The sequence below is a fragment of the Bubalus bubalis genome, chromosome 2 (genome assembly GCF_019923935.1).
Source record: "Bubalus bubalis isolate 160015118507 breed Murrah chromosome 2, NDDB_SH_1, whole genome shotgun sequence".
NCBI classification, from domain to species: domain Eukaryota; kingdom Metazoa; phylum Chordata; class Mammalia; order Artiodactyla; family Bovidae; genus Bubalus; species Bubalus bubalis.
Genome location: NC_059158.1, coordinates 141,453,363 through 141,480,343, shown reverse-complemented (window position 1 = coordinate 141,480,343; position 26,981 = coordinate 141,453,363). Strand labels below are relative to the sequence as shown.

Sequence of the window (26,981 nt, the reverse complement as noted above, 5' to 3'; positions counted from 1 at the left end):
TTTATATATGTGTGTAAGTGTGTGTACTAAGAAACATGTTTAAAGTGAAAAAGGAAACAATTAAATATAGATGGGTGAAAGACATATCAGGCAAATGTTAACAACAAAATTTGTCTTTTCTTATTAATATAATACTTCTGCTCTTACACCTGTCAACCAGGGCTCAGAGTTGTAGAGCTCTGCAGGAAATTGTACCTTCTTGAATACTTCTACCCAGTCATCTACCAATTCAGAGCAAATTAATTTTCTTGACCTAGTATCAATTTCTAGATAATAAAATTTAGGTAAGTGTTCTAAAAAGGCTTCCCTGTGGCTCAGTGGTAAAGAATTCACCACAATGCAGGAGACCTGGGTTCAATCCCTGGGTCGGGAAGATCCCCTGGAGAAGGAAATGGGAACTCACTCCAGTATTCTTGCTTGGAAAATCCCATGGACAAAGGAGCCTGGCAGTGGGATGGCAATGGGGTGGCAATAGAAGCAGACAAGACTTAGTGGCTACACAACACAATGAGTTTTAAAACCTCATATTTTTTCCCTGAGGTTTTATTTGTAATTAATAACATCATCTGGTACAGTGTGATAATAACTGAATTTAATCAAATTCAATTGAATAGGTAAGGAAAGCATATAGCAAACAAATGATATGAAATTTCTGGGGCAAGTACTGACTTAAAATATTGAAATGTTATATATACATAAATTGTGTATTTCTTTGAAGGTAGAATTCGGTTCAGTTCAGTCGCTCAGTCATGTCTGACTCTTTGTGACCCCATGAACTGCAGCACACCAGGCTTCCCTGGCCATCTCCAACTCCTGGAGCCTAGTCAAACTCATATCCATCGTGTTGGTGATGCCATCCAACCACCTCATCCTCTGTTGTCCCCTTCTCCTCCCATCTTCAATCTTCCCAGCATCAGGGTTTTTTCCAATGAGTTGGTTCTTTGTATTAGGTACCCAAAGTATTGGAGTTTCAGCTTCAGCATCAGTCCTTCCAATGAATATTCAGGACTGATTTCCTTTAGGATGGACTGGTTGGATCTCCTTGCAGTCCAAGGGACTCTCAAGAGTCTTCTCCAACACCACATTTCAAAAGCATCAGAATTATTCTTTTTTATAAAGGTAATTAATCCAATGTATAACTGTGAGTTACAACTTACACCTATGTAGAATTTGCATGTTAATAAACTCATGAATCAGGGAGGATCATTTTGGGAGATGTGTGTGGTAGACTGGAGGTGAGATTCTCAGTTCCCTTTCCTGGAAGGACCTGCCACCCAGCTGTAGGGAGTGTTGTTGGAGTGTGGTCTCCAGCTGTCAGTGCCCTCAGGGTCTCCCTTAGAGCAGAGGAGTTTCTTTGTTCAAGGTTAAGCTTTTCCAGGGCAGGCCTGTAGTCAGTGAACTAGTCACTGGGAGATACACAGGCCTGTCCATTTCAGCCTTAGCAGGACTGCTCCATGGGTCAGTGCTCGGTCCAGGGCTCCCTGCTAGGGTCCTGATGCTTAGAGGGACCTGTATCAGTTAGACTTCTCCCTCTGCCCAGTTCTGCTTCCTCAGCCTTTCCTTCCCAGGTTGTTGTTCAGTCGTTCAGTCGTGTCTGACTCTTCGTGACCCCATGGACTACAGCACGCCAGGCCTCCCTGTCCTTCACCATCTCCCGGAGCTCGCTCAAACTCATGTCCATCGAGTCGGTGATGCCATCCAACCATCTCATCTTCTTTCGTCCTCTTCTCCTCTGGCCTTCAATCTTTCCCAGTGTCAGGGTCTTTTCTAATAAGTCAGCTCTTCACATGAGTTGGCCAAAGTATTGAGCCCTAAGAAACATCGTGCTCCCTAAACTCTGTCTCAGCACTTTCTTTCAGAAAAGTCAACTTGTGATCCCCTGGCTCTGATAGTGTTAAGAATATGGCTAATTTACACCATAGAAAGTATCAAGTGAGGAGGAGTTAAAGATTTTCCCTTGAAAGAAACAATGTAGATATCCAAGCATTCTTATATCCAAGCATTTACTCTCTCCCTCTTTTTGACCTCCCCCATTTCTAAAAGCCAAGATCATGCCCGGTGCTGCAGGGTCAAGATACTGAAATGAAATCCCTCCCAGCCACTATTCACTCAACTCCATTTCTCTAGTATTTTGTAAGGTTGCACAAAACTGTTCTATCATAAACTTTTGGTCCAGGAGAAGTAAGACAGTTGGGCCCTGTGTGTCTTTTAAGTTGAAAGGAAAAAGGCAACAAGCATAGTACCTGCCACATAATATTATTTCTGTTCTGACAAACTTTTATTGAGCTTACAGTTAAGCAGTAGTAAAGGTAAGTTTCTATGAGTGACAAGCACTAGCAGCTTTGCCCAGAATTAATAATGATCATGTACTCTATCACTCAAAGTATGCTTGACTGCTTACTGAGTCCTCTGGCTGAAAGCTTGTATTTTACACTTCTCATACAACTATCACTGTAATAACATCTAAAATTAGACACACAATAACAGATATTTATCTAAATTAGTAACATAGATTGTTTATAAGATAATATCAACTGTCAAATTTTAAAGGCATTAATATAGCAATCTTATATTTGAAATTTGCTATCCATTAAACTGTATTTATAAATTCTTCCTCCCCAACTCCAATTTTTCTACTTAACTAAATACTACTGAAGTGATCAGATTTATTTTGTAAAAATCCAGTTTCTGTTATCAAAAGTCTTGTTCACACAGTCTAGGAAGTATAGCACTCTTAAAATTACGTTTGTGATGAATGTGTCTTTCCTATTTTACTGCTAGAAAAATATATCAGCTACTTTATTTTTACTGTTCTGCCTGGGACAATGAGTTTTTGTGGGCTGGGTTCCAGGTAATTTAGATTACTAGGTGAATTAAAAGACAGTTAAAAACACATGTACACACACATACACACACAGCCCTACTCCTCACAGAATAAAAGGCTGACTGGTGAGCCTTTCCTTTCTATTTGCCAACCTTCTCTTCTTCCAGTCTAGTTTTACACACACACAAAGAGTTGCTACAAACTTATTCTTCCACCACAAAATTACTATTAATAAATGCAGAGCTTTTCTTTTATTGGAATAAAATTGCTTTACAATGTTGTATTGGTTTCTGTTGTACAGCAAGGTGAATCAGCTTTTATGTATATGTATATCCTGTCCCTCTTGAGCCTCCCTCCCAGCACCCCCATCCCATCCCTCTAGGTCACTACAGAGCATTGAGTTGAGCTTCGTGTGCTATACAGCAGCTTCCCACTAGCTAGCTATTTTACACATGATATTGTATATAGGTCAATGCTACTGTCTCAATTCATCCCACCCTCTCCTTCCCTCCATGTCCATTCTCTACGTAAACGCAGAGCTTTAATACCTAACACACAGATCCCAACAAATGATTTAGTTTATTCGTGTTTTCAAACTTCAAAGGAGACTGAACATCTTCTCTGGCATAAGACTGCATTTCCTCAGGAAAATGCAATGTAAAATAGCTAAGAAATAACTGAAAGAGAACCCTGAGGATTTTGTGGCCCTTTGATGACAAAAGGAAGGGGGCTCTGATTTCACCTTTTAGACACTAAGCCAAAAGAAGGGACACCAGGGTGATCTGAGAGAGCCATTTTCCTCTGTGCTGTTTCCTAGGTAAGGAAGACATGGTGCCATGTGCGTGGCTCATGGCAGACAAGGACCCGCTGGAGGCTCTGGATGGTTTGCCTCTTTGAGCCCCATCTACATGGGCTGCATGGGAGGAATGGCAGAAACCAAGGATTGTGCTGGGCTTTCAAGTTGGAGATCATGAGCAGGTTTCAAGCATCTCTTCCAACTCTGCCTTCAGAGACCTCTTGTCTGGGGTTTGGAGTTGGCTGACGTGGGGTATTTACAACGTGGAAATTGGCAAATAAAACAAATCATTGATTTTTTGAGAGGAAATGGCTACTACCAGCACACCATTGGCTTCGGGGAATCCCAAGAGTTTTGGAGGTGAATGATTTTGGGGGTGAGCAAACTTGTGTAGAACAAAGTACGAGCAGTCTCTATTGAGTTGTTGGGTAATGAAAACTCCACCACTGTTGAAAATTCTCATGCTGTCGATATTCATGATAATACAGATGAAAAGAAGAATTTTTGACTCTAAACTTCCTTATACATTTTGGTGAAAATGTGAATCCTAAAACATAATCATACAGTGGTCTAAACCACAGAGAATAATGAAAAGATGCTAAAATTACCCTCGAAAATTTGGGGGCCAACCTACATTTTGCTTGGGTTTGAAAAATTTAAGGTCAAACATGTATTCTTGCAATTTTTGAGGAAAAGACGTTTTCTGAGGATTAAGACACGTGGATGGACCAAGGTGTAAATGTTGATGGATCATCTCTGGGAATCTAAAGAAGATCAAAAGAAAAAATTATTAATAAAATATTGTTATATGAAATAAGTTGTAATTCAGAAGACAAATTTTTTTTAAAAAAAGAAAAGTTAATATCCATTTTATTCTTATCAAAATTAGATAATTTTCATATTTCTTTCAATCCTTGAGTTTTAAATCTCCTTATTCTCATATACTTCTTATGTTTGGGATAAGATGCATCTTATTCAGAAGCCCTGGAATTTCAAAGGCATAAAGTGCAATCTAATTCTTAAAAAGTTTTTAATTGGAGGATAATTGCTTTACAATGTTGTGTTTGTTTTTGCTGGATAGCAACATGAATCAGCTGTAAGTACGCATGTATCTCCTCCCTCTTGAGGCAATCTAATTTTACACCAGAGACTCATTTAGGGCTGCAGTAAGCAGTTCAGTATAGAAACAGTCTCTGATGATAGTTCTAGATGTATTTTTAGCAGCTGGAAAATGGACCTATGACCTATTAGTGTGTGATTATAGGGCATATCGAAGCGTGCCCAGTGACTTGACGTGCATGCCTGCTAAGTCACTTCAGTCGTGTCTCACTCTTTGCGACCCTATGGACTGTAACTCGCTAGTCTCTGTCCATGGGATTCTCCAGGCAAGAATACTGGCGTGTTGCCATGCCCTCCTCCAGGGGATCTTCCCAACCCAGGGACTGAACCCGTGTCCTTTGAGTCTCTTGCATTGGCAGGCAGGTTCTTCACCACTAGTGCCACCTGGGAAGCCCTGTGACTTGAGAGTTTCATTTAAATTATTTTTATTAGTTTGCTCAACAGATATTTTCAGAATAATTGACCAGATCTGATGTCTATTTAATCTAATTTAGTTACTGAGGTAATGAAAATAGCATGTCAATTTCATCTTACAAAATGTTTAAAGTAACCTAGCATGTCCATTTGATATAAGCACTGGTTATTTGGGATCTGAAACTTTAAATCATCATTTGAAGAGTGTCACTCACTTTGCAGTTGGAAGCATATAAGAAGTAGTAAGTGAAGCCAGAATGGGAATTTTCAATGGAAAAGATGAACTTGCCCTGTAATTTTACATGGTTGTCAGATCCATACAAAGAACCTGAAAGTTCACATAAGGGGTGATTCTAACAGGGAGCTCTCCTCACCAGCCATACCATGTCAGTGAACTGATCCACACAAGTCATTCTAATCAACTCAGGGGTTGCTGGGCTATTCAGGGTGAAAGTCTTGGTCAGCCCCCTCTCTCTGCGGGCAGCAGCCACGGCATCATATATGGCGAACAACACGGAGGATCCCAGGAACATTCCAGCCTCACCTAACCCCTGAGAAGGAGGGTAAAAGGCTATCAGAATTGCATGGTTCTTTTAGGACTAATTTATGTACACACACACACACACACACACACACACTCACTCCTCCTGACTTTACAACCCTCTGAATGTATTGCATCAGAATTACCAGAATCGAATTCCCACCCTACCCCCCTGCTTCCCACCCTCCCCACTCCCGCCATCACTCCCCCACCTGCTGATTTGTGTGTGGGGGTCCTCCTCAGAGTGGCTCCTGGAAATGTCCCAGGGGCATCAGGACAGTGGACAGCTAAAATCTGTCTCTCTCTCTGCCCCCCCACCGCAACTCCCCCCACCCAGGTAAAGTTCTGGAGACAGAAGCCCTCAGGGCCCTCTAGGATACTCCAACTGCAGCTCCAGAGTATTTTCACTGAACTCAAGACCACAACAAAACAACAATAATATTTGTGGCTGAGCTTGAAAGACAGTGAGATGGTTGCCCCTGGAGGGTGGACTGTGGAAGTCTTTGTATGTGTTAACTTCCTTGACTGTGTGTTGGGTGCTTTTGAACGAAAGATGTGGTGGCATTACATGCTGAATAATTCAGCAATGCTTCTTTTTACTAATTTTTCCTCTTTCTTTCTTCAGCGTGTTCTGGTCCTTGGTCTGTGTCCAGGGCCTTAGTGGAGAGATGGGTCCAAGGGCCCAAGCAGATAAAGGCTATCCCAGTCTGTGGTGTTCTCTCTGAAGCAAATGTAGGGGAGAGGGGGAGAGGAGGAGCTGGCAGAAAGAAGGTTTTCCTCTGAGGAGAGGGGAGGAGGGGAGAGCAGGCAGTAGACCAGGCAGAGAGGTGGCTAGGTCCTGAGGGCCCGGGCTGTGCCCTGTGTCAGGATGGTCTTTAGCGATGTCCCTGGTCAATGTCTGGCGAAGTGGAGGTAGAGATCATTTGGACAGGAAGTCTCACCTTCCTCCCAACCTGACCTACTCCTAATAAAGAAAGGGAATGCTCTGAAAGCCTGAGGTTAAAGTTGCCATCTGTCTGGCCAGATGTGGTCAGAGAACAGAACTTCCATTGGAGAAGTTGTGTGTTTTCCACACGTGTTTGAGGACCTTGCCCTAAGTCTTTATGAGCCAGTGAGAGCTCGTTGGCTCTATGGAGCCTGGGGTCAACACCTCCTGTATTTGTGGCATTAACACCTCAGAGTAAACTGTCAGTGAGAAGCTTGTGTGGAAGTTTATCCTGACTTGGGGAGAGAGAGGGGAGAGGCAGTGTAGATAAGAAAGACTTGAGTCTGGAGGGCATGGGAAGGTTGCAGAAAAGAAGGTCCAGGGCCAGTGAAATATGTCTACTTCAGTTTAATCTTATGGTGGCATTTAGCCTAATGACCCAAGATGTCTGCTTACTCCTTGGCCCTTCTTGTCTGATTCAAACTCATTTCATAATCTCTTCTGAGAGCAACTGAACAACAGCCCAAGAGTGAAGACTCTACTTGGGCTTCTGAAGTCAGTGAATGTTTGCCTTTTTTTCCCTTCTTCTTTTGGGATTTGCAATTGCAGGGGTTAAGTGAATTCACGGGACTGCTTATATTTCTTTTTCTAAAAAAATTATTTTTATTTATTTGGCTGTGCTGGACCTTAGTCGTGGTACACAGGATCTTTAGTTGTAGCATGTGAATCCTCCCAGTTGCTGCATGGGGGATCTGGTTCCCTGACCAGGGGTCAAACCCTGACCCTCTGCATTGGGAACACAGAGTCTTAGCCACTAGCCCACCAGGGAAGTCCCTATTTTACTATTTATTGACAGAGTAGGTTGTTATGGGATGAATTGTGCCTCCTCAAATTCAGATGCTGAAGTCTTAACCCTGACTACCTCAGACTGTGACCATATTTGGAGATAAGGTCTTTAGAGAGATAATTAAGTTTAAGATAATTAAATTTAAGATAATTAGGTTTAAGATAATTAAGGAATGAGGTTTTTAGGGTAGACCCCAATCCAGTATGACTGGTGTCCTTTTAAGAAAAAAATGTTATGACACAGAGACACATTTAGTATATGATAAACCCATGATCATATAAAGGCACGGGGAGAAGGTGTACATCTGCCAGCCAAATAGAGGCTTCAAAAGAAATTACGTCTTCATCTTGGACCCCAACGTCCAGAACCGTGAGAAAATGTTATCTCCCTTGTTTAAGCAACCCAGTCTGTAGTGTTTTTTTAAGGCAGCCCTAACAAACTCACATAGAGGTCTTGGGTTCTTACCTTGGACGAGTAGATGGCGATGGGATTTTGGGAATGCACCAAAGTGACATTGAACTCTTCAGGTATTTCAGTGATGGTGGGGATTTTGTAGTCATCTGGACCTCGAGAGTAAAGCACACCTTCTGGAGAGTATTTCAGCTCTTCTATGGTATAGAATCCCATGCCTTGGACAAACGCTCCTTCAACCTACCGGCAAAAATTCCAGTTCATAAGTATGTGATATTGGTTGAATAAGTGTTCCAATGTGACTGAAAATGGAGCTCTGCACTATAGTAAGCCACTCTTGAAGGCACTGTGGTGGCTTTATGAATGGTCCCCAGGATCTTGAGCCTGCCATTCAAAGGTAGCCTGGTCTCATCCCCAGCTCTTCTCACCAGAGACCCCACCCTCCAGGGACCTGACACTTCTCAAATTCTGAGTAACATGCCAAATCCACCAGATTCATTCAGATCTCCAAGTCTTGATGGTTTTTGTGTGTATGTATATTTTTTTGGCCATGCTCATGAGGCTTTGGGATCTTAGTTTCCCAACCAGGAATTGAACCCAGGTCAGGAGAGTGAAAGCACCAAGTCCTAACCACTGGACCACCAGGAATTTCCAGGACCTCCAAGTCTTTGTAAAGCAGTTTACTCTCTTCATTGTTCACCACTCAGCTTGTCCACCTGGCAAATGCCTATTCATCCTCCAAGTCCAGTCAAAGAACAACTGCCTCTTTGGAGACTTTTGGGTCCTCCAACCATCCAAGTCAATCCTGGGTGGACTTAGGAACTGCCTCATCCAGGTTCACAGCATCTTGAACAAGTTACCCTATCAAGGTGGGATCAGAGGGCATTTTCCCTGTATACTCTCTGTTCTGTTTTTGCTCTTGCTTCACTCTCACTAGCTTCTAAGTACAGTGGGGCCTGACCTTCCTGTATTCTGTTCTTATTCATGGTGCCTGGTACATGGATTTTCAGTAAAATGTCTGTTGAATTAGTTGTAAAAGAAGCTACTCTCTTAACTTGTCCCACCTTCTCCTTCCCCTCTCAGGTCCACAAGTCTGTTCTCTGTGTCTGCCTGTCTATTCCTGCCCTGCAAAGAGGTTCATCAGTACCATTTTTCTAGATTCCATATATATGGGTGAATGTATGATATTTGTTTTTCTCTTTCAGACTTACTTCACTCTGTATGACAGACTACTCTAGGTTCAATGAATTGAGAGAGTAGCATTGAAACAGACATTACTGTATGTAAAGTAGATATCTAAAGGGAAGTTGTTGTATAACACAGAACACCCAACCTGATATTCTGTGACAACCTGAAGGGGTGGGATGGGGCGGGGGTGGAAGAGAGGCTCAAGAGGGAGGGGGATGTATGTATACTTATGGCTGATCCACCTTGTTGTACGGCAGAAATCAACACAACATTGTACAGCAATTGTCCTCCAATTAAAAAAAGCAGTTAAAAGCAATTTAAAAAAAATAAAGAAGCTAACATTAAAGGAACATGAACTAGAATAAATAGAACCATGACATTGTATTTATTATAATTTCTGCACTTCATTATTTCCTTTTATAAATTACTATGGAGAGTAGATCAGTGTTAAACAAGGTGGGCTGGAAGAAATATTTTTATTAAATTAAATATTTTAAAATTAAAGCCATGCTGTGTCCTGTTTACAAATGACTGTGTTCTTAGGAAAAGGAAGGTCTCGTTTAAAAGAGGTATTTTCTTGGAGGTTAAAAATTGAAGTAGAGTTTGCATTTTATTGAAATGTAAAATTACAGAATAAGGTAAACAAATTTAAACACTAAATTTGAGTATTTCCAAATGCTTGTCCCTAAGGAAAAGATCAATTCCAAGAGTTGCAGTTTAACCCACTTGTGGTTTTCTTTCCTTTTCCAATGGAAAAAATGCAAAATTTTCCTGATCATGACCTCTCCCTTTTTGCCTCTGCTTAAGCAATGAAGAGGCAGGAATGAGCTGGGAGGAAGGGAAGAAAAGGGAATGGGAGGTGGGGCTTGTGGTTCCTAAGCCTTACCCGCTTGCAGGGAGTTTCAGGTTAAAAGTGCTTTTGTACTATGAAGTAAACTATAAGCAAGGTGAAAAGACAGCCTTCAGAACGGGAGAAAATAATAGCAAATGAAACAACTGACAAAGAATTAATCTCAAAGATGTACAAACAGCTCATGCAGCTTAATTCCAGAAAAATAAATGACCCAATCAAAATATGGGCCAAAGAACTAAACAGACATTTCTCCAAAGAAGACATGCAGATGGCTAACAAACACATGAAAAGATGCACAACATCACTCATTACCAGAGAAATGCAAATCAAAACCACAATGAGATACCATCTCACGCCTGTCAGAATGGCTGCTATACAAAAGTCTACAAACAATAAATGCTGGAGAGGGTGTGGAGAAAAGGGAACCCTCTTACACTGTTGGTGGGAATGCAAACTAGTACAGCCACTATGGAGAACGGCGTGAGATTCCTTAAAAAACTGGAAATAGAACTGCCATATAACCCAGCAATCCCACTGCTGGGCATACACACCAAGGAAACCAGAATTGAAAGAGACACGTGTACCCCAATGTTCATCGCAGCACTGTTTATAATAGCCAGGACATGGAAGCAACCTAGATGTCCATCAGCAGACGAGTAGATAAGAAAGCTGTGGTACATATACACAATGGAGTATTACTCAGCCATTAAAAAGAATACATTTGAATCAGTTCTAATGAGGTGGATGAAACTGGAGCCTATTATACAGAGTGAAGTAAATCAGAAAGAGAAACACCAATACAGTATATTAACATATATACATAGAATATAGAAAGGTGGTAACGACAACCCTATATGTGAGACAGCAAAAAAGATGCAAAGAACAGATTTTTGGACTCTGTGGAAGAAGGCGAGGGTGGGATGATTTAAGAGAATAGCACTGAAATATGTATATTATCATATGTGAAATAGATGACCAGTCCAGGTTCGATGCATGAAACAGCACTCAAAGCCGATGCACTGGGACAACCCAGAGGGATGGGATGGGGAGGGGAGTGGGAGGGGGTTTGGGATAGGGGACACATGTACAGAAGTGGCTGATTCATGTCAATGTATGGAAAAAACCACCACAATATTGTAAAGTAATTGGCCTCCAATTATAATAAATAATTTAAAAAAAAAAGTGGGGAATCCAGTCCCAGCCTAGCAAAGTTATGATGGAGCTAGTCTGGGCCTGGGTGGACCAGGGATCCTCATTTCCAATAAACTCTACAGATCTTCTGTTGCAGACTCTGAGGACCACGTTTTGAGAAATACCGAGTGGCCCATCTGTTCCTTATAAAGTACATCAATCTGTATAAACCAGGACTATATAAACCTAGGACTTAGGCCAGCGGGAAGCTGTTTGCATACGAAAGCACCATAGGTCTGTCGGGCTGAAGCCAAGCTGCTCAGCCGGTGTAGACTGTTCCTCAGCTGTGGAATGGCACTAGCCGACTCCCTACCACGGGGCTGATCGGTAGGTTTCAGGTGGGCTGATGCTGCTGGTTTGTGGGAACCCACTGTGAGTTAGAGGCTAGAAAAAAAGCAAAGTATGCCAACAGCTGGAAAGGTTTTAACTCTAAATTTAAAAAGCCTTTAGTCACGTTCATTTTATTTGTGAGATAAAAATCAGAAATTCAGCAAGAGGGGAAAAACTTTAAGCATTTCTTTTTCCCTTCTATTTTGCTACATTGTGGTCTACTTAAAACCAATATTAATATGAATACTGTTGTAACTTTCTATTAGGTATTTATATAATGTTCCCTAATTATGAACATATTAATGTCCACTGAGGACTCAGATCATGAACTCCTTATTGCAAAATTCAGACTTAAATTGAAGAAAGTAGCAAAAACCACTAGACCATTCAGGTGTAACCTAAATCAAATCCCTTAGGATTATACAGTGGAAGGGACAAATAGATTCAAGGGATTAGATCCGATAGAATGCCTGAAGAACTACAGACGAAGGTTCATAACATTGTACAGGAGACGGTGATCAAAAATATCCCCAAGAAAAAGAAATGCAAAGGCAAAGTGGTTGACTGAGGAGGCCTTACATATAGCTGAGAAAAAGAGAAGCTAAAGGCAAAGGAGAAAAGGAAAGATATATCCATCTGAATGCAGACTTCCAAAGAATAGCAAGGAGAGATAAGAAAGTCTTAAGTGATCAATGAAAGAAATAGAGGAAAATAACAGAATGGGAAAGACTAGAGATCTCTTCAGGAAGAAGGAAATGGCAACCCACTCCAGTATTCTTGCCTGGAGAATTCCGTGGACAGAGGAGTCTGGTGGGCTGCCGTCTATGGGGTCGCACAGAGTCAGACACGACTGAAGCGACTTAGCAGCAGCAGAGATCTCTTCAAGAAAATTAGAGTTACCAAGGGAACATTTCATGCAAAGACGGGCACAATTAAGGACAGAAACAGTATGGACCTAACAGAAGCAGAAGATATTAAGAAGAGGTGGCAAGAATATACAGAAGAACTATACAAAAAAGATCTTAATGACCCAGATAACCATGATGGTGTGATCACTCACCTAGAACCAGACATCCTGGAATGCAAAGTCAAGTGGGCCTTAGGAAGCATCGCTATGAACAAAGCTAGTGGAGGTAATGGAATTCCAACTAAGCTGTTTCAAATCCTAAAAGATGATGCTGTGAAAGTGCTGCACTCAATATGCCAGCAAATCTGGAAAACTCAGCGGTGGCCATAGGACTGGAAAAGGTCAGTATTTATCCCAATTCCAAAGAAAGGCAATCAATGTCAAAGAATGTTTAAACTACCACACAATTGCACTCATCTCACATGCTAGCAAAGTAATGCTCAAAATTCTCCAAGCTAGGCTGCAACAGTACATGAACCAAAAACTTCTAGATGTTCAAGCTGGATTTGGAAAAGGCAGAGAAACCAGAGATCAAATTGCCAATATCTTTTGGATCATCAAAAACGCAAGAGAATTCCAGAAAAACATTTACTTCTTGAAACTGTGTGGATCACAACAAACTGGAAAATTCTTCAAAAGATGGGAATACTACACCACCTCACCTGCCTTGGAAATATGTATGCAGATCAAGAAGCAACAGTTAAAATTGGACATGGAACAATGGACTGGTTCCAAATTGGGAAAGAAGTATGTTAAGGCTGTATACTGTACCTTTCTTATTTAACTTATATGCAGACTACATTATGAGAAATGCCAGGCTGGATGAAGCACAGCTGGAATCAAGATTGCTGGGAGAAATATCAATAACCTCAGATATGCAGATGACACCACCTTTAGGACAGAAAGTGAAGAGGAACTAAAGAGCCTCTTGATGAAAGTGAAAGAGGAAAGGGAAAAAGCTGGCTTAAAACTCAACATTCAAAAAGCAAAGATCATGGCATCTGGTCCCATCACTTCATGGAAACAATGGAAACAGTGACAGACTCCTGAAGATGGTGACTGCAGCCATGAAAGTAAAAGACACTTTCTCCTTGGAAGAAAAGCTATGACTAACCTAGATAGCATATTAAAAAGCAGAGATACTACTTTGCTGACAAAGGTCCATATAATCAAAGCTACGGTTTTTCTAGTAGTCATGTATGGATGTGAGAGTTGGACCATAAAGAAAGCTGAGTGCTGAAGAATTGATCCTTTTGAACTGTGATGATGGAGAAGACTCTTGAGAGTCCCTTGGACTGCGAGGAGATCAAGCCAGTCTATCCTAAAGGAAATTAGTCCTGAATATTCATCGGAAAGACTGATGCTGAAGCTGAAACTCCAATACACTGGCCACCTGATGTGAAGAACTGACTTATTTGAAAAGACCCTGATGCTGGGAAAGATTGAAGACAGGAGGAGAAGGGGATGACAGAGGATGAAATGGTTGGATGGCATCACAAACTTGATGGACATTAGTTTGATGGACATGAGTTTGAGCAAGCTCTGGGAGTTGGTGATGGACAGGGAAGCCTGGTGTGCTGCAGTCCATGGGGTCACAAAGAGTCGGATACAACTGAGCAACTGAACTGAATGGAACTGAGGCTAAATCAGAAAGCTAAATTAGAAATCATACATATTCCTGCCATAAAGGCAACCACTGAAGAAAAGACAACTTTTTCTTGAATATTCTTCCAATATCTTATCTATTTGTATGTGCAGTGTATACTATATATTGTAGAATACTTGTATCAGGCATAAACAACATTTAGAGGACTCTGGGAAAGAATTTTCTAAAGGTAACCAACCAAAAGCCCCTGTGGCGGCAGTTCTGGTATCACGCACCTGTCCAATGTCCACAGCTGGGTTTATGCTGAAAGCAGCATCCATGAAGATGTCAGTCCTAAGGAGCTGAAAACACATGAGAGAAAATGCACAATGGGAAATACTGTTTACTTAAAATAGATCTGGACTCAAATTATTTATCTGTCCCTGGTTCTCCCACTGGGAGAATCTTTACAGCACAGAAAACAATGTTTGTGAAGATGGTGAACACAAACGTCGCTCTTTACCTTATGAGCCCCTGTGAGACAGTCGACTTCAACCTCGGAACAGGATGCTCCATAAACAAAGTATGGGAAAGCGTTACCTTCCCCCTTCTTCCAGTCCATATTTGTCTGGTAGCCTCTGAGAAGAGAAGTCAGGAATGAAAAGAAAAGGCATTTTCCCCACTAGTGGACTGAACGCCCGCTGACCTCTGCGTCCTGGAGATGAAGAGAGCACCCACCCTGTGGCTGATGCTTCTGTTCCCATTTCCTGAGAGCAGAGTGGTAGTGATCAGAGTTGCAAGAGAACCACCGCAGACGTGGGGAGAAGGTCCACTGGTGTCCCACCCCTGCCCTCCACTGCACAGTTGCTGGGATGGTCAGAGTGGCACATAGGGAGCTATGGTGTCCCTTCTGGTTGGTTAATGGTATGGCGGCCCCTGGGAGTCCTTGGTCCTCCCCCACCTCCCTTTGCACTCCATGACCCAGGGCTGAGGGTTGACAAGGGACCCAGAAGAGCTCCAGGGATCTCAGGGCACTTGGTCAGATAGCTGAGTGCACACCATCATTGCCTAAGTGTAATCTAAGCCAAAACAAGAATGTCCTTTACTTGAAATATCCAGTAGTGGAGAGACTGATGGATTCTTCGTAGGCTTCCGAAATCTGGAAGAGATGATTGGTTACAAAGAAATAAAAATTTGGGGAAAGCAAGAGAAAGGCCTTCCATGAGGGGCTTGCTTCCTCTAGTTTGCACTGAGCTCTGTATCTATGTTCCCCTGGAGTGAGAGTAATGGCCATACAAGCCACAGGTCAGGCTTTCCAAGGGAGGCGCTTAAAGGCAGCTGCTGGCTGTCCTCCAGGACTCCCTATTTTTTGAGATTGTAGTATGAAGTTTATTATTTTTTCACCCTTTTTGGCTTTTTAAATCAGAAAATGGGCTAGGCCGCATTCATGCACTTATGTACATTAGGTATGCACACAGGTATGTATATCTATTTTTATACACACATATATGTATATGTGTATATGCATATATGTGTTCTTTTTTTTTTCATGTATGTATTCTTACCCTGACTTTTTCCCAAATAATTTGAATGGCTGTCTCAGTGTATTATGTCAGCTTCCCTGCTGGAATAAACTGGGTGGGGCTGGGAATAATACTACTAATGGCTATAATAATAAAAACAAAATAATTAATCATTATATTAATTAAATACAGCTTATTATATTTAATATAATTATATTAATTAAATAATTATTATAAAGTTATTAAAATAGAGTAATCTTCTGATATTAGGACTGCTATTATCTCTGTTGCTCTGGTGAGAAAACCAAGGCCTTGAGCACCAGGGGACAGGCCCAGGGGGCCTGGGCAGTGACAGGGCAGGGCAGCAATACTGGGTGTGTTTCTGTTTAGACCCTCTGCTGTCATCAGGGCTTCCTTGGTGGCTCAGATGGTAAAGAATCTGACTGCAAGGCAGGAAACCTGGGTTCCATCTCTGGGTAGGGAAGATCCCTTGGATAAGGAAATAGCAACTCACTCCAGTATTCTGGCCTGGAGAATTCCATGGACAGAGGAACCTGGTGGGCTACAGTCCATGGGGTTACAAAGAGCTAGACACAACTGAGTGACTAACACTTATTACTTACGCTGTCATCATGCTCTGTGAGAGACTGGGCTCTGAAATAAAGTCACATTGCAGGGAACACAGACATCTCTCTTACTCTTTTGGAAAAGCAGAAGTAATGTTAAGAAATGTTTTGTTCTTGAAAGGGCACCACAAATTGGTCCATGCACGCAGGATTTGACCCACCTGGGTGTATCTGCCCTTTTCCGGGCAAGGGTGATAAAGAGAACACTTACCCACTCCTCCCACGTTCCCCTGGGGTTTTTCCTGATGACTGGCTCAAGACGGGCCTTAAGAATTTGGCAGGCATTCTAAAAAGAAATATTTGAAATATCAGAAATGAAGGCCTCAGGGAACAGCAAAATACTTAAATCAATTCAAATGTAGATGATGGGTTTTGTGAACCTGCTTCCTAGTCCTCTGGGCAGGGCTTCTTAAACGTGAGTCATGGATGGAATCCCTCTGAGGGAGACAGACATCCTTGTGGCTCCTGAGGTGTTGACTGAAAATTATTTTTATTATCATCTTGTTTAAATATGTGTTAACATAAAGTTAGATAAAGTCTGTTTATAGTTATAGCTCTTTGATAACTCTAAAGCAAAAATAAAACAACAAAGCATGCAAACCAATCTATAGACCAATAAAATTCTGAATAACATTAATTTAGTGGGTTGCTGATGTTGTTTTTCTGAAGCTAAACTGCTGCTTGGAATGAAGAAAGGTCTGGAGTGCTGAGGCATACATACTTCGGAGTTGATGTGCCTAGCGTGTGCCAATTGATGGATCAATTTTCTCTCTTATTTAAATTGCTATGGATTTTTATTTTGCACTTCATACTTTGCTATCATTTGCTATTCACTGGGTAAGGAAACATCATTCATGTATCAAGTCCATCTCTGCTATTGTTACCTTGACACAAAGTATACTTCTTGGTCCCAAATGTGGACAAAGAGATCTCTTGGCAATACTCCACTTATAAAGTGGTCATTCTGATGATGCAAAACATGCCTGCTTTAATTTTTCAAAGATTTTAATTGAAATGAAGATAAAAATTATTGAGATGAAATCTCAGACCCTTAAGATTATCCCTACTGATCCCCAGGTGTTGGTGGGCCTCAGTTTGGCTTCCACTCAATTCAAATACAAATCTATTTACTTGTCTGCCCTTAGTTACTCCTCTCAGACTCAGAGCCCCCCTCACACCCTCTCTTGGTTTCTATTTCTTCTATTCTGTCTTCTTGTCTTTGGGAAATGGCCTCTGGCTTCTCGTGTATCAGGGAGATCCCTGTTTTCATAAATCCGCCTTTGCTGGCTCATTCAATTTTTCAATACTGACCTCATTACCAACGGGTACCTTCTACAAGGGTGCCACATTCAAGACAAACTTGAGTCAGAGTTCCCGCCTGTCTGAAGCTCAGCTGTTCTTCCCCTTACTGGCACACTGACCACATGCTCCTGTGCAAAGCTTTACACTCAACAGTGCGAGGGGCTCTTGAGGTAAGTTTTCCCTTAAGAAAGTGAGATGTTGTAGAGAATTTTGCCATCTTGCATAACCTGAATGCCTTTTCTTCCTACATAGAATTCTCTCACTTTATGTTCTCCGATAAGAAGGTCACCTCCTCCTATTGAAGCTCCAAATGTCAGATACTAATGTTTATGGCTTCCTTTGCACTATAGAAAAATTTGAAATACACCAAAGTAAGGAGGGTAGTACAATATTCTCTGCTTACAGCCTTATCCAGCTTTGACAGTGAGCAGGTACAGCCCGCCTCCGCCCTCAGTTCTCTGTCTCACCTCTCCTGCCTGCCTCCTACTCTGCTTCCCTCCCGGCTGTTCAGGTACCAGGCTCAGGGTCAGCACCTGCCTGACTTCCCTGCCACCTAAGATGGCACCCTCAACACTTCCACTTGCTCTTTTCATAACTTCCTGATTCATGACACCTGACATTGCCTTTCTTTTTTTCTTTCTTTCTTTCTTATTATTTAATAATTTGTTGTTTACTGACAGGATGTTAAAAGGCTTTTAGACTTTAACTCATTTTAGGCTAACTCATTTTAGGCTAAGGACCCACAAGAATGAGACTGGTAGCTGACAAAGAGCCCCTCATTCCATATCGAGGTGCTCTACCTCCTATGCAGGTCATGCAGAGAAAGGGTGGCTGCACACACACTCCCTCACCCGCCTCAGTGGATCAAAGGGCTGAAGCCAGGAGACTAGAAACTTGTAATGAGGGAGACGGTGTCACAAGGAGAAGGATGTTGGTGCCCTGGGGTCTCCATCTCTTCAGGGAGGAGGGGCACGCAGAGCTTTCCCCATGCTGAGCCCAGGGAGAGGTGCTTCAGAGTTACTCCAAGACCTTGATATGCATTCGCCAGAGCTGGGGTCCCTGCAGACCGGAGTCTGCTTCTGAATCAAGTCTGCAGGTAAGAGGCTGCCAGCGGCAGGCTGGGGCCCTGGAGGGCCAGCTCTGGGAGGCACCATCCCCCCGTTCACCACCAGTCCCCAGAGGTACACGTGTTCTGGGTGGTGTCTGTGTTGCCACCCTGGGTGATATTTTTTCTAATTAATAGAATTCTCTGTATTTAACCATTCCATTTTAAGACAAAATTCAGAAGACAAAATCAAAATGAAAGCAATCTTCTCTGCTTGCTGCTTTCTATGCTTTGTGGTATTTAATACTTCGTCAATCTCTACTTCTATAGGCCTAAATGTACTAATGTGTATTGATTTACCTCATCCTCTTACTGATGCTTTTAATTTGAAATTATTCAGGACTTCTCTGCAAGGCATTTTTTTCTTTTTTATAGCTATTTCCTATACTTTACTCCCATATAAATGACTTGAGATTTAAAAAAGAATTCTGGGGCTCTGAAATTAACAACTTCACTTTCCTCAGCCAACGGACAGCCTATGTACACCAGGGCTAGAACCACTGTCTCCTTTGCAGCCATTGAAGCCCCAGCTTCTGCTCCACGTGGTTCTTTTGAAAATCTGGCATGATGGTTGGCTGACAAAGAGTCTAGAGCTTTGGGAAGCTGAGAACCTCGAAAGCTCTTTGTAATCAATCCACCATGGAAGCCCACTGCAAAGCTGTGGGAGGCCTGATGGCAATTGGGTGACCAACTTCTCCTCCTTTCCTCCCAAGTAGCTCTCTCTGGATCTGCTGGACACAGCTCTGTCCAAATCAGACAGCAGAAGCCAGTGTGTAGGAAGGCTTTGTTTTGAGATCTCCTACATTTTTAGACTTCAGATGAAGGATTTTATTTTGTCTCAAAGGTGGCCCAGCAATATCCACATAGTTCTATTAATAAATGAAGTTTCCATGTTGTAAGCTGTACTTTACCCACTGATTTTTGAAAGCAATCTTATTCTTGTATGTATTTTTTGTTATGAAATAATTTCTGTTGCCCTGCCTCCCAGCTCTGGCTAACCTCTAATCTCTAGATTTAAAAGGACCCCCTGTATCAGAGCTTCCCTTGTGGCTCAGCTGGTAAAGAATCCATCTGCAGTGTGGGAGACCTGGGTTCGATCCCTGGGTAGGGAAGATCCCCTGGAGCAAGGAAAGGCTACCCACTCCAGTATTCTGGCCTGGAGAATTCCATGGGCTGTATAGGCCATGGGGTCACAAAGAGTCAGACATGACTGAGTGACTTGCACTTTTACTTTCCTGTATCAGAACTTCCTGAAAGTGAGGAGGCCCCTCAGTAGAAAGAGGAGGCAGCTGGCCTGGGGCTCAGGGTGGGGCTGGGGCAGGTCACAAGTGGCTAAAGCCATAGAGAGGCATGGCCCAGGTTAAAGCTGCCTGGAAGGGGCCCTCTAGGGAGCTCATGATGGCACCCATGAGGGGAGGAATCAGATGTGGCACAGTCAGATTACACTGATGCCAGCCAAGTAAAACCTGTTCTGCCTCTCTGTGCTCACTCTTCCTTGGACTTTATAAGGGTCTGAAATGTAGGTGAGGAGGATGGTGGCAGGGGGAGAAAGGGTAGGGAGAGAAATGGAGAGAAGCCATGCCCGCCCCTTTACGCCTGCAGGCCCAAGCTGGGAAGTAGCAAAGACAGTAGAATTTGAAGTACATTTTGGAATTTTGGATTGGACATTTAAATTACTGAAATGAGATAAAAGAGACCAATGGGGAACTTTCCTGGTGGCCCAGTGGTTAGGACTCTGCTTCTACTGCAACGGCATATGGGTTCAATCCCTAGTTGAAATAAGATCTTGCATGCCATGTGGCAAGGCCCCCCAAAATGGATTTTAAGTGATCTTAGAGTTATTAAAACAATTAGATGTAGACTTTATGCAAGGGAGAGGAGAGAAGCCCACAGAGGGAGCTGGAACCACTTGGAGTCTTGGTTCTGCCAGTGATTAGTTGAGAGATCTAGAACCACCTGCTTGACCCCTCTTGGCCTCAGTTTCATGTTCCATAAAAGAAGGGATGGGACAAGGTCCCTTCCAGCACGGTCACCTGGGTGACTGAGAAATGAAAAAAAAAAGTCACCTGCACGGCCTTCCCGTTGATGTCTGACCCCATTGAGCCAGCTGTGAAGGTCGCATTGGAAACCGTGATAGTGTTCGTCTCAGACAGGTGTATATACGACTCAGGGATGTTCAGTTCGCGACTCGCCACCTGCCAGGAGCGGAAGAAAAATACTGTTTATTTCATTGACTTTACCCTCCCCACAAGTTAAAAACCTTTTAATTCTTTTTTGAACTGAGTATAAAACCTGGCTACCCTGTACTGACGAACATTTAAGGGAATGTTGGTGATTTCATATGTTGATTATATAGTTCAGAAGATTTTAAATGGCACTGTGAAGCATACGCGGTTTTCTTTGTGGCCAACCGAAGACTCTGTTTGTGTTTTCTTTTATGCCTCTTTCACAGTAGCTACGCCGCAGTACAGTCACTCTAGGACATCTAGTTTAGGACAGCGCATGCAGACAAGGTTGAGGTCCAGCCACACTCTTCCACAGTGGAGAAAGGGAACACATATCTCACCTGGATCATTTTGGTGTGAAGGCCTTGTCCTAGTTCACAGCCCCCGTGACTCACCAAGACGGAGCCATCGAGATAGATGTGGACAAGAGCAGCAGCCTGGGGATAATAATTATAATACCAGTTTGGACGCTGATGTGGCCAAATGTTGCCATGAGTTTAGCTGAGGTTACCCGACGAATGGCTTTGGTTCAGTGAGCCAACCTCTCATTGTTTCTACTGGAGAGGAAAGCCTTTACAGATAGCTACAGACAAGCCCTGTCAATACGCCCCAGACTTGCAAACACTAGTGCAGAGGCATGCAGTGTGGCTCAGCCACACTCCCACAAGTGTCCTGCCCACTGCAGGCATTGTGTGGTTGGCTTGCGTGTTGCCTCTCCAAAGCCCCAACCTGCACAAAACTCTATTGTTTGTTCCTCCCTAAACAAGAAGATTAATTTGAAAACAAATGGAACTTGGATAGGTCAATTTCCAGGCACAACCTGCCCTGGATACTAGAGGAGCTGGAAGAAAGTCAGGATGTTGTAATGATTTCCAAATGCTACTGACCTTAAGAATCATGGTTGGGGAGCAGTGTGGGTCCCATTATGGAAATTCCAATTCAGTAGAAGGTTGAACTTGGAGTTCAAATACCCATTTTTAAAGAAACTCCCAGGTGATTTGGATAATTGCCCATGTTTGGGATACAAAATGCCTCATGCAGTGGCACCAGGGCCATCATCATTTTGTAAGTGAGGATTTAATTTAGAAAAGCAATATAATTTACCACATTAAGTTCATGTCACTATTCTGAACATTATTGGCATTTATCAGTACTATTTTTATTAATTTTCCAAATTTGTATTTTATAAAGGCATAAGAGCTATAAGAAGCTTATTCTTTGTTCTGTGTTTACACACAGTTAAAAATATTAAAAAAAATAAGCACCCATTGACAGTCCACAAGAATACATTTGTTTTCCTTTAAAGGAGATCTGTTATTCTGGCTTGAGAATACTACCTGGGGGAAAGACTGAACATCTGCTCCAAACTCTCCTGACCTTCCCTCCCTCCTTCTTACTTGCCTTTCTACCTTGTTAGTAGACTCTGAGGGAGAGCGTATATTAAAGCTAGTTTTAATAAAAGACAGCTTGGCCAAAACTCATTCACACCAGTAAGGGCACCTGTCTTTGTATGGGTTTGGTTATGAGAATATTTCAGAGATTGATGGGAATAGAAGCCAAAAAAAAAAAAAAATCAGAAATAAGAACTCTACGAAAAACTGTTTAAGATGGAATTAAAAAGGAGGCATAGTAGTCACTGAGCCTCAGTATAGGAATTCCAAGTTCTGTATGGATAGGAGAGCTCTATTCTTGTGTGTTTTTGACATCTCTTACTTTCAAATGACTATGGCCACTGAGAAATTAGAAAAGAGAGGAAGGGATCCTTATTTCCTCCAGTTCTCTCATGGATTTGAAATTTGATGCCATACTCCAATAATCACTTTTGGGGCCCAGTCCAAGGCCTAACCCCCTGAGCTGGACTTTATCTGTTGATTGTTTCTAAGGTCCCTGGGACTGCATTGCCCCAGGTCTGCTCCGATACCTGTGGTTTCCAACGTTTGCCTAAATCCGCTGTGTTTCCTGCTGTAGGAAAATGCCCCATTTCTTTTTCTCCCTGGAGGGGGCCATCCCTCCTCACACATGATTGTGAGAGACAGTCATGTCTCTCTGCCAGAGACGCCCGCCTTGACTTCACCTGACTGTAGAAGGTTGTGGGCATCCCAATTGTAAATTTCATGGGGACCACGGCAAGCCCCCTCTTCTTCCAATAGTTCTTTTTGTTAAATTCCTCGGCAGCCAGTTTCCTAGCAGAGAAGGAAGATTTCTCCAGACATTCTTTCCAGCATCTTCTCAAGGGCTCAGGATTAAATGTCTGCTTATGGGCTGTTCTGCTAGTTCTCTTATACATGTTTATTTCTTTAACCTGAAAGACAGGGAAATAAAGTGAATTTCAAGGCTATATGTTTATTGTTGGCGTGAGGCTAGCATTTTTGCTATATACGTGATATGAAGAAAGTCTTTCTGAAAAACAAAACAATTATTAAAATGGCTATGGATATGTAAGTACAAACATACATGTATAAACTTAACGATAATAATAATAGAAACCACTATTGAACACTTCATATGCTCCAGGTTGTAGGTTAAGTGCATTTCCTCAGTTAACTTTACCACTCTGAGCAATAGTAGGTACTGTTATTATGAACTCTGTCCCAAGATTTGTTTGTGCTGAGACAAAATTCTCCTGATCCCCACAGCCTTTTACTCATACACAGTTTTTCCTTATTCTTAATCATTCTCAGATTAATTCCTCAAAATCTTGAACTGTGCTATTCTTGCTTGTACACATGGCCATAATATTCCACTTTCTCTATTCATGCCCTTGGATGCTTCATACCAACTCTGGGATTGGCCATGAGACTTCTTTGGCCAATGGGACAATATAAGCAGAGACTTGAAAAGTGTTTGTGCATTAGAGCTTGCCACATTCTTGCTACTCATTCTCTGAGCCACCTTGAGAACTGATCTGGGCTAGCCTCCTCAAGGGTGAGAAACTGCGTGAAGCAGAGACAGCCTTCCCAGCTGAGACATCCCCTAGACTAATCAGCCCAAGGACCACCTAACATGCCAGCTTAGACTATCTTTTAGACTATAAAACTCTAGTTGAGCTGGTCTAGACCAGAAGAGCTACCCAGCTGATCCACAAAATCAGAAGTGCTGTTTGTTGTTTTGGTTAATAAGTTTTATGATTGACTTGGTACACAGGAATGAAACCATGTCTCCTGCACTGGCAGTGGGGTTCTTTAGCACCAGACACCTCAAGACTAGAAGCTGACATCATCTATTAATATACATAGATATTCAACTTATATTTGAGCCAACGATGTCAGAATTTTTTTAGGGTGTTCTGACTGATGACTTACCTGTTCAGGGGTTAAGTCACACTGAGAAGCCACAGCAGTTATATAAGCTTCACCGACCACTATGCCCTGGGGGAAGCCAAATCCTCGGAAAGCAGTGTTGGATGGCAAATTTGTTTTGCAAGGTCTACCCCGACACCGGAAATTAGGAATATAATATGCATTTTCACTTCTCAGCACCATGAACTCCATCACCTGAGTTAAAGCAGAACAACACAAACCTTCATATCTATCAAGTATTCAAAACCACTTATCCAAATGTCAACTCTAACTCAAATGCTTCACAGAATTTGTCTAATTTGTATGATGATTATTCATAAGAAGAACAGTGCAATGGTAACTTATGGGAAAGGTGTATTTCTTATTTACCAACTCAGACTCATCAGGAGTGCATCCGCCATTGATGTAATATTCAATATCAGCAGCTTTGATCACACCATTGTTCATGAATCCAATCTGCAAAGTGATAGAACAAGTAAACCTTTTTCTCAATAGTCCTTTACAACCAGACCATGCTGTACACAAACACATCTGATCACAGCTGTCGATCTGTACCCAGCTTATGCTCATGGTTTGATGTGAAAATCACCAGAGAAACACTGAGCATGGTGCCCAAGTAGACCATGAACTCATTAGGAAGTTCTGATTAGTTTTAGGCAGCATCCTAATGTCCCTTTCAAGTGGCACAGAACTTAGTAAATTGTCTGTACTATAGGTTGGTTTGGAGAAGGCAATGGCACCCCACTCCAGTGCTCTTGCCTGGAAAATCCCATGGACGGAGGAGCCTGGTGGGCTGCAGTCCACGGGGTCGCTAAGAGTAGGACAAGACTCAGCAACTTCACTTTCACTTTTCCCTTTCATGCATTGGAGAAGGAAATGGCAACCCACTCCAGTGTTCTTGCCTGGAGAATCCCAGGGACGGGGAAGCCTGGTGGGCTGCTGTCCATGGGGTTGTACAGAGTCGGACACGACTGAAGCGACTTAGCAGCGGCAGCATAGGTTGATTATCACTGGACAGTGTTTTAATCAGTCCCCTGAAATTGTTGCTGTCACTCACTTTGTATTTTCCGAGCAGTGGGTGGCGGCCAGCAGTTATCAACATGTCATCACCACGTTCCAAAATGAACCGTATTGGGCGGCCAGTCCTGTAGGGGATGACTCTGTTAACCTGCTGATGTTTAATGATGGGGGGGATGCATTGAAATAAAGAAGGCTTAAGATAATCCAGTTTTGTGGTTTCTCAATGTGGGGTTTGGCGTAGTTGCAGGCCTTAACATTCTGAAAATTTGTAGGGGTATTAAAATGTGGGAAAAGAACCCCTATTACTGTAATCATTTTGGTTTAGTCACATCTGAGAATTCAGATATTGAAATAACATATTATTTGGTTACATTTCCTTCCTTTTTATTTCTTTTTATGTTACATCAAGGAATTGTATGATTATTTTGCAATTATATGTTAACCAGGTTATACTATTATTAATTTCATCTAGGGACATTAAAAGGGGGATAATATATTTGTTATAAGTGGGATGTGTAGGCTGAAAGGGTTGAGAAACAATTGTTTGTCAACCTCCCCTGGCTGCATTCAGACTTTTCATGTTTCAGACTCTTCCTTCTTAAAGTGCCTAGTGAACACTCCTCCTGCTTCTGTGGGAGTGCTCCCAAGGCCTACACACCTGTACTTACTGGATAGTCTTCTCTATTGTTGGGAAGTGCCAACGAGCGGGAACATTCAGTCTTTCTTTTCAGAGCAGTAACCAGGGGTAAATTAGGTTTATCCTGAATATACTTAGTGAAATTTAGTAGTTACAAGGTTAATTCACAGAAGTTGGGGTTATTCCTGGAGTCTGGTTATTCCATCCAGAACATGCAGAGGCTAAGAGAACATTCCCAGGCAGCAACAGACCTGATTTATTTCATGAAAAACCATGCCCCTCATTAGGTTGGGATTTTGACCCTCCCTCCACTCAGCCAACCTCAGCTTGATTTATTTTAATGATTTGAAACATAAACATTTAAACGAGTGAAAGTCAATGCAACTCATAAAAGTAACCCCAAGTTACATCTGTGCAGTGAGTCAAAATTTATAGTGATTACATTTATTTCACACAGCCACCTTGGGAAACAGGTGGCTATTACTTTCGCTACTTTACTCATGAGGAAACCAAGGTGACTTGCCCAAGATGACCTTGTGAATGAGTGGGCAGAGCAGGGCTTACACCCAGGCCCTCTGGCTCTAGGTCCAGTGTTTCTGCAGCCACGGTTTAACCATACCCTTCGGAAATGAAGGGCCATGATCAGTGGGATGAAAGCTGGGGTGTGGGGCTGGGGGGACAGAGGTGGTATCTGCCCTGCGGCCACTGTAACTCTTACTTTTTGGCAGCCACGGCACTGACAGCTCCTAGCAGAGCAGGCTTGCTCACTTTTCCCCCGAATGCTCCTCCAGCTCTTTTTGTGTGACAGGCGATTCTGTTCCTTGGGATGTTTAGTGCTGCAGCCACATATTCCTGAAAGAGGTAAGTTCCCAAAGTCACAAAAGTGCAACTTACTGGTTTATCTCCTCACTCATGTACTTCCTCTCTACCTAGTAAGAGAAATTCAGTAATTGAACAAAAACAACATTCACATAATTATGCAACCATCTTTGTAATCTAATTTTAGAATATTTTAAGCATCTCCAAAGAACACTTATATCTATTAAGCAGTCACTCCTAATGAAAATATTTGTTGTTATTTAGTTGCTAAGTCATGTCCGACTCTTTTGCAACTTCATGGATTATAGTCAGCCAGGCTCCTCTGTCCCTGGAAAATTTTCCAGGCAAACATACTGGAGTGGGTTGCCATTTCCTTCTCCAGGGGATCTGACTCAGGGATCAAACCCGCATCTCCTGCATTGGTAGGTGGGTTCTTTATCACTGAGCCACCTGGGAAGTCCACTTTGGACAGATACTTAGTTGTGAAATTGCTG

General features: G+C 42.4%; 1 protein-coding gene across 3 annotated transcripts in view; it reads right to left on the bottom strand.

The window, feature by feature from the left end:
• Positions 1 to 3,219: 3,219 nt before the first annotated feature.
• Positions 3,220 to 26,981, bottom strand: part of LOC102391150 (aldehyde oxidase 4) — a 69,965-nt gene continuing 46,203 nt past the window's right edge. The window contains exons 22-35 of one of the 3 annotated variants that reach the window (XM_044937029.2): positions 26,387 to 26,520; positions 25,069 to 25,156; positions 24,381 to 24,467; positions 24,015 to 24,206; positions 22,787 to 23,014; positions 21,054 to 21,149; positions 20,554 to 20,682; positions 16,292 to 16,366; positions 15,038 to 15,090; positions 14,455 to 14,569; positions 14,228 to 14,293; positions 7,932 to 8,117; positions 5,528 to 5,704; positions 3,221 to 4,384 (exon numbers count right to left, since the gene is read on the bottom strand). In XM_044937029.2, the coding sequence (XP_044792964.2) occupies positions 4,331 to 4,384; positions 5,528 to 5,704; positions 7,932 to 8,117; positions 14,228 to 14,293; positions 14,455 to 14,569; positions 15,038 to 15,090; positions 16,292 to 16,366; positions 20,554 to 20,682; positions 21,054 to 21,149; positions 22,787 to 23,014; positions 24,015 to 24,206; positions 24,381 to 24,467; positions 25,069 to 25,156; positions 26,387 to 26,520 (1,680 nt within the window). In that variant the 3' untranslated portion in view covers positions 3,221 to 4,330. Of the gene's footprint in view, positions 4,385 to 5,527; positions 5,705 to 7,931; positions 8,118 to 14,227; positions 14,294 to 14,454; positions 14,570 to 15,037; positions 15,091 to 16,291; positions 16,367 to 20,553; positions 20,683 to 21,053; positions 21,150 to 22,786; positions 23,015 to 24,014; positions 24,207 to 24,380; positions 24,468 to 25,068; positions 25,157 to 26,386; positions 26,521 to 26,981 lie in introns of all 3 variants that reach the window. The other 2 variants (XM_006047542.4, XM_044937049.2) reach the window with 2 other exon arrangements.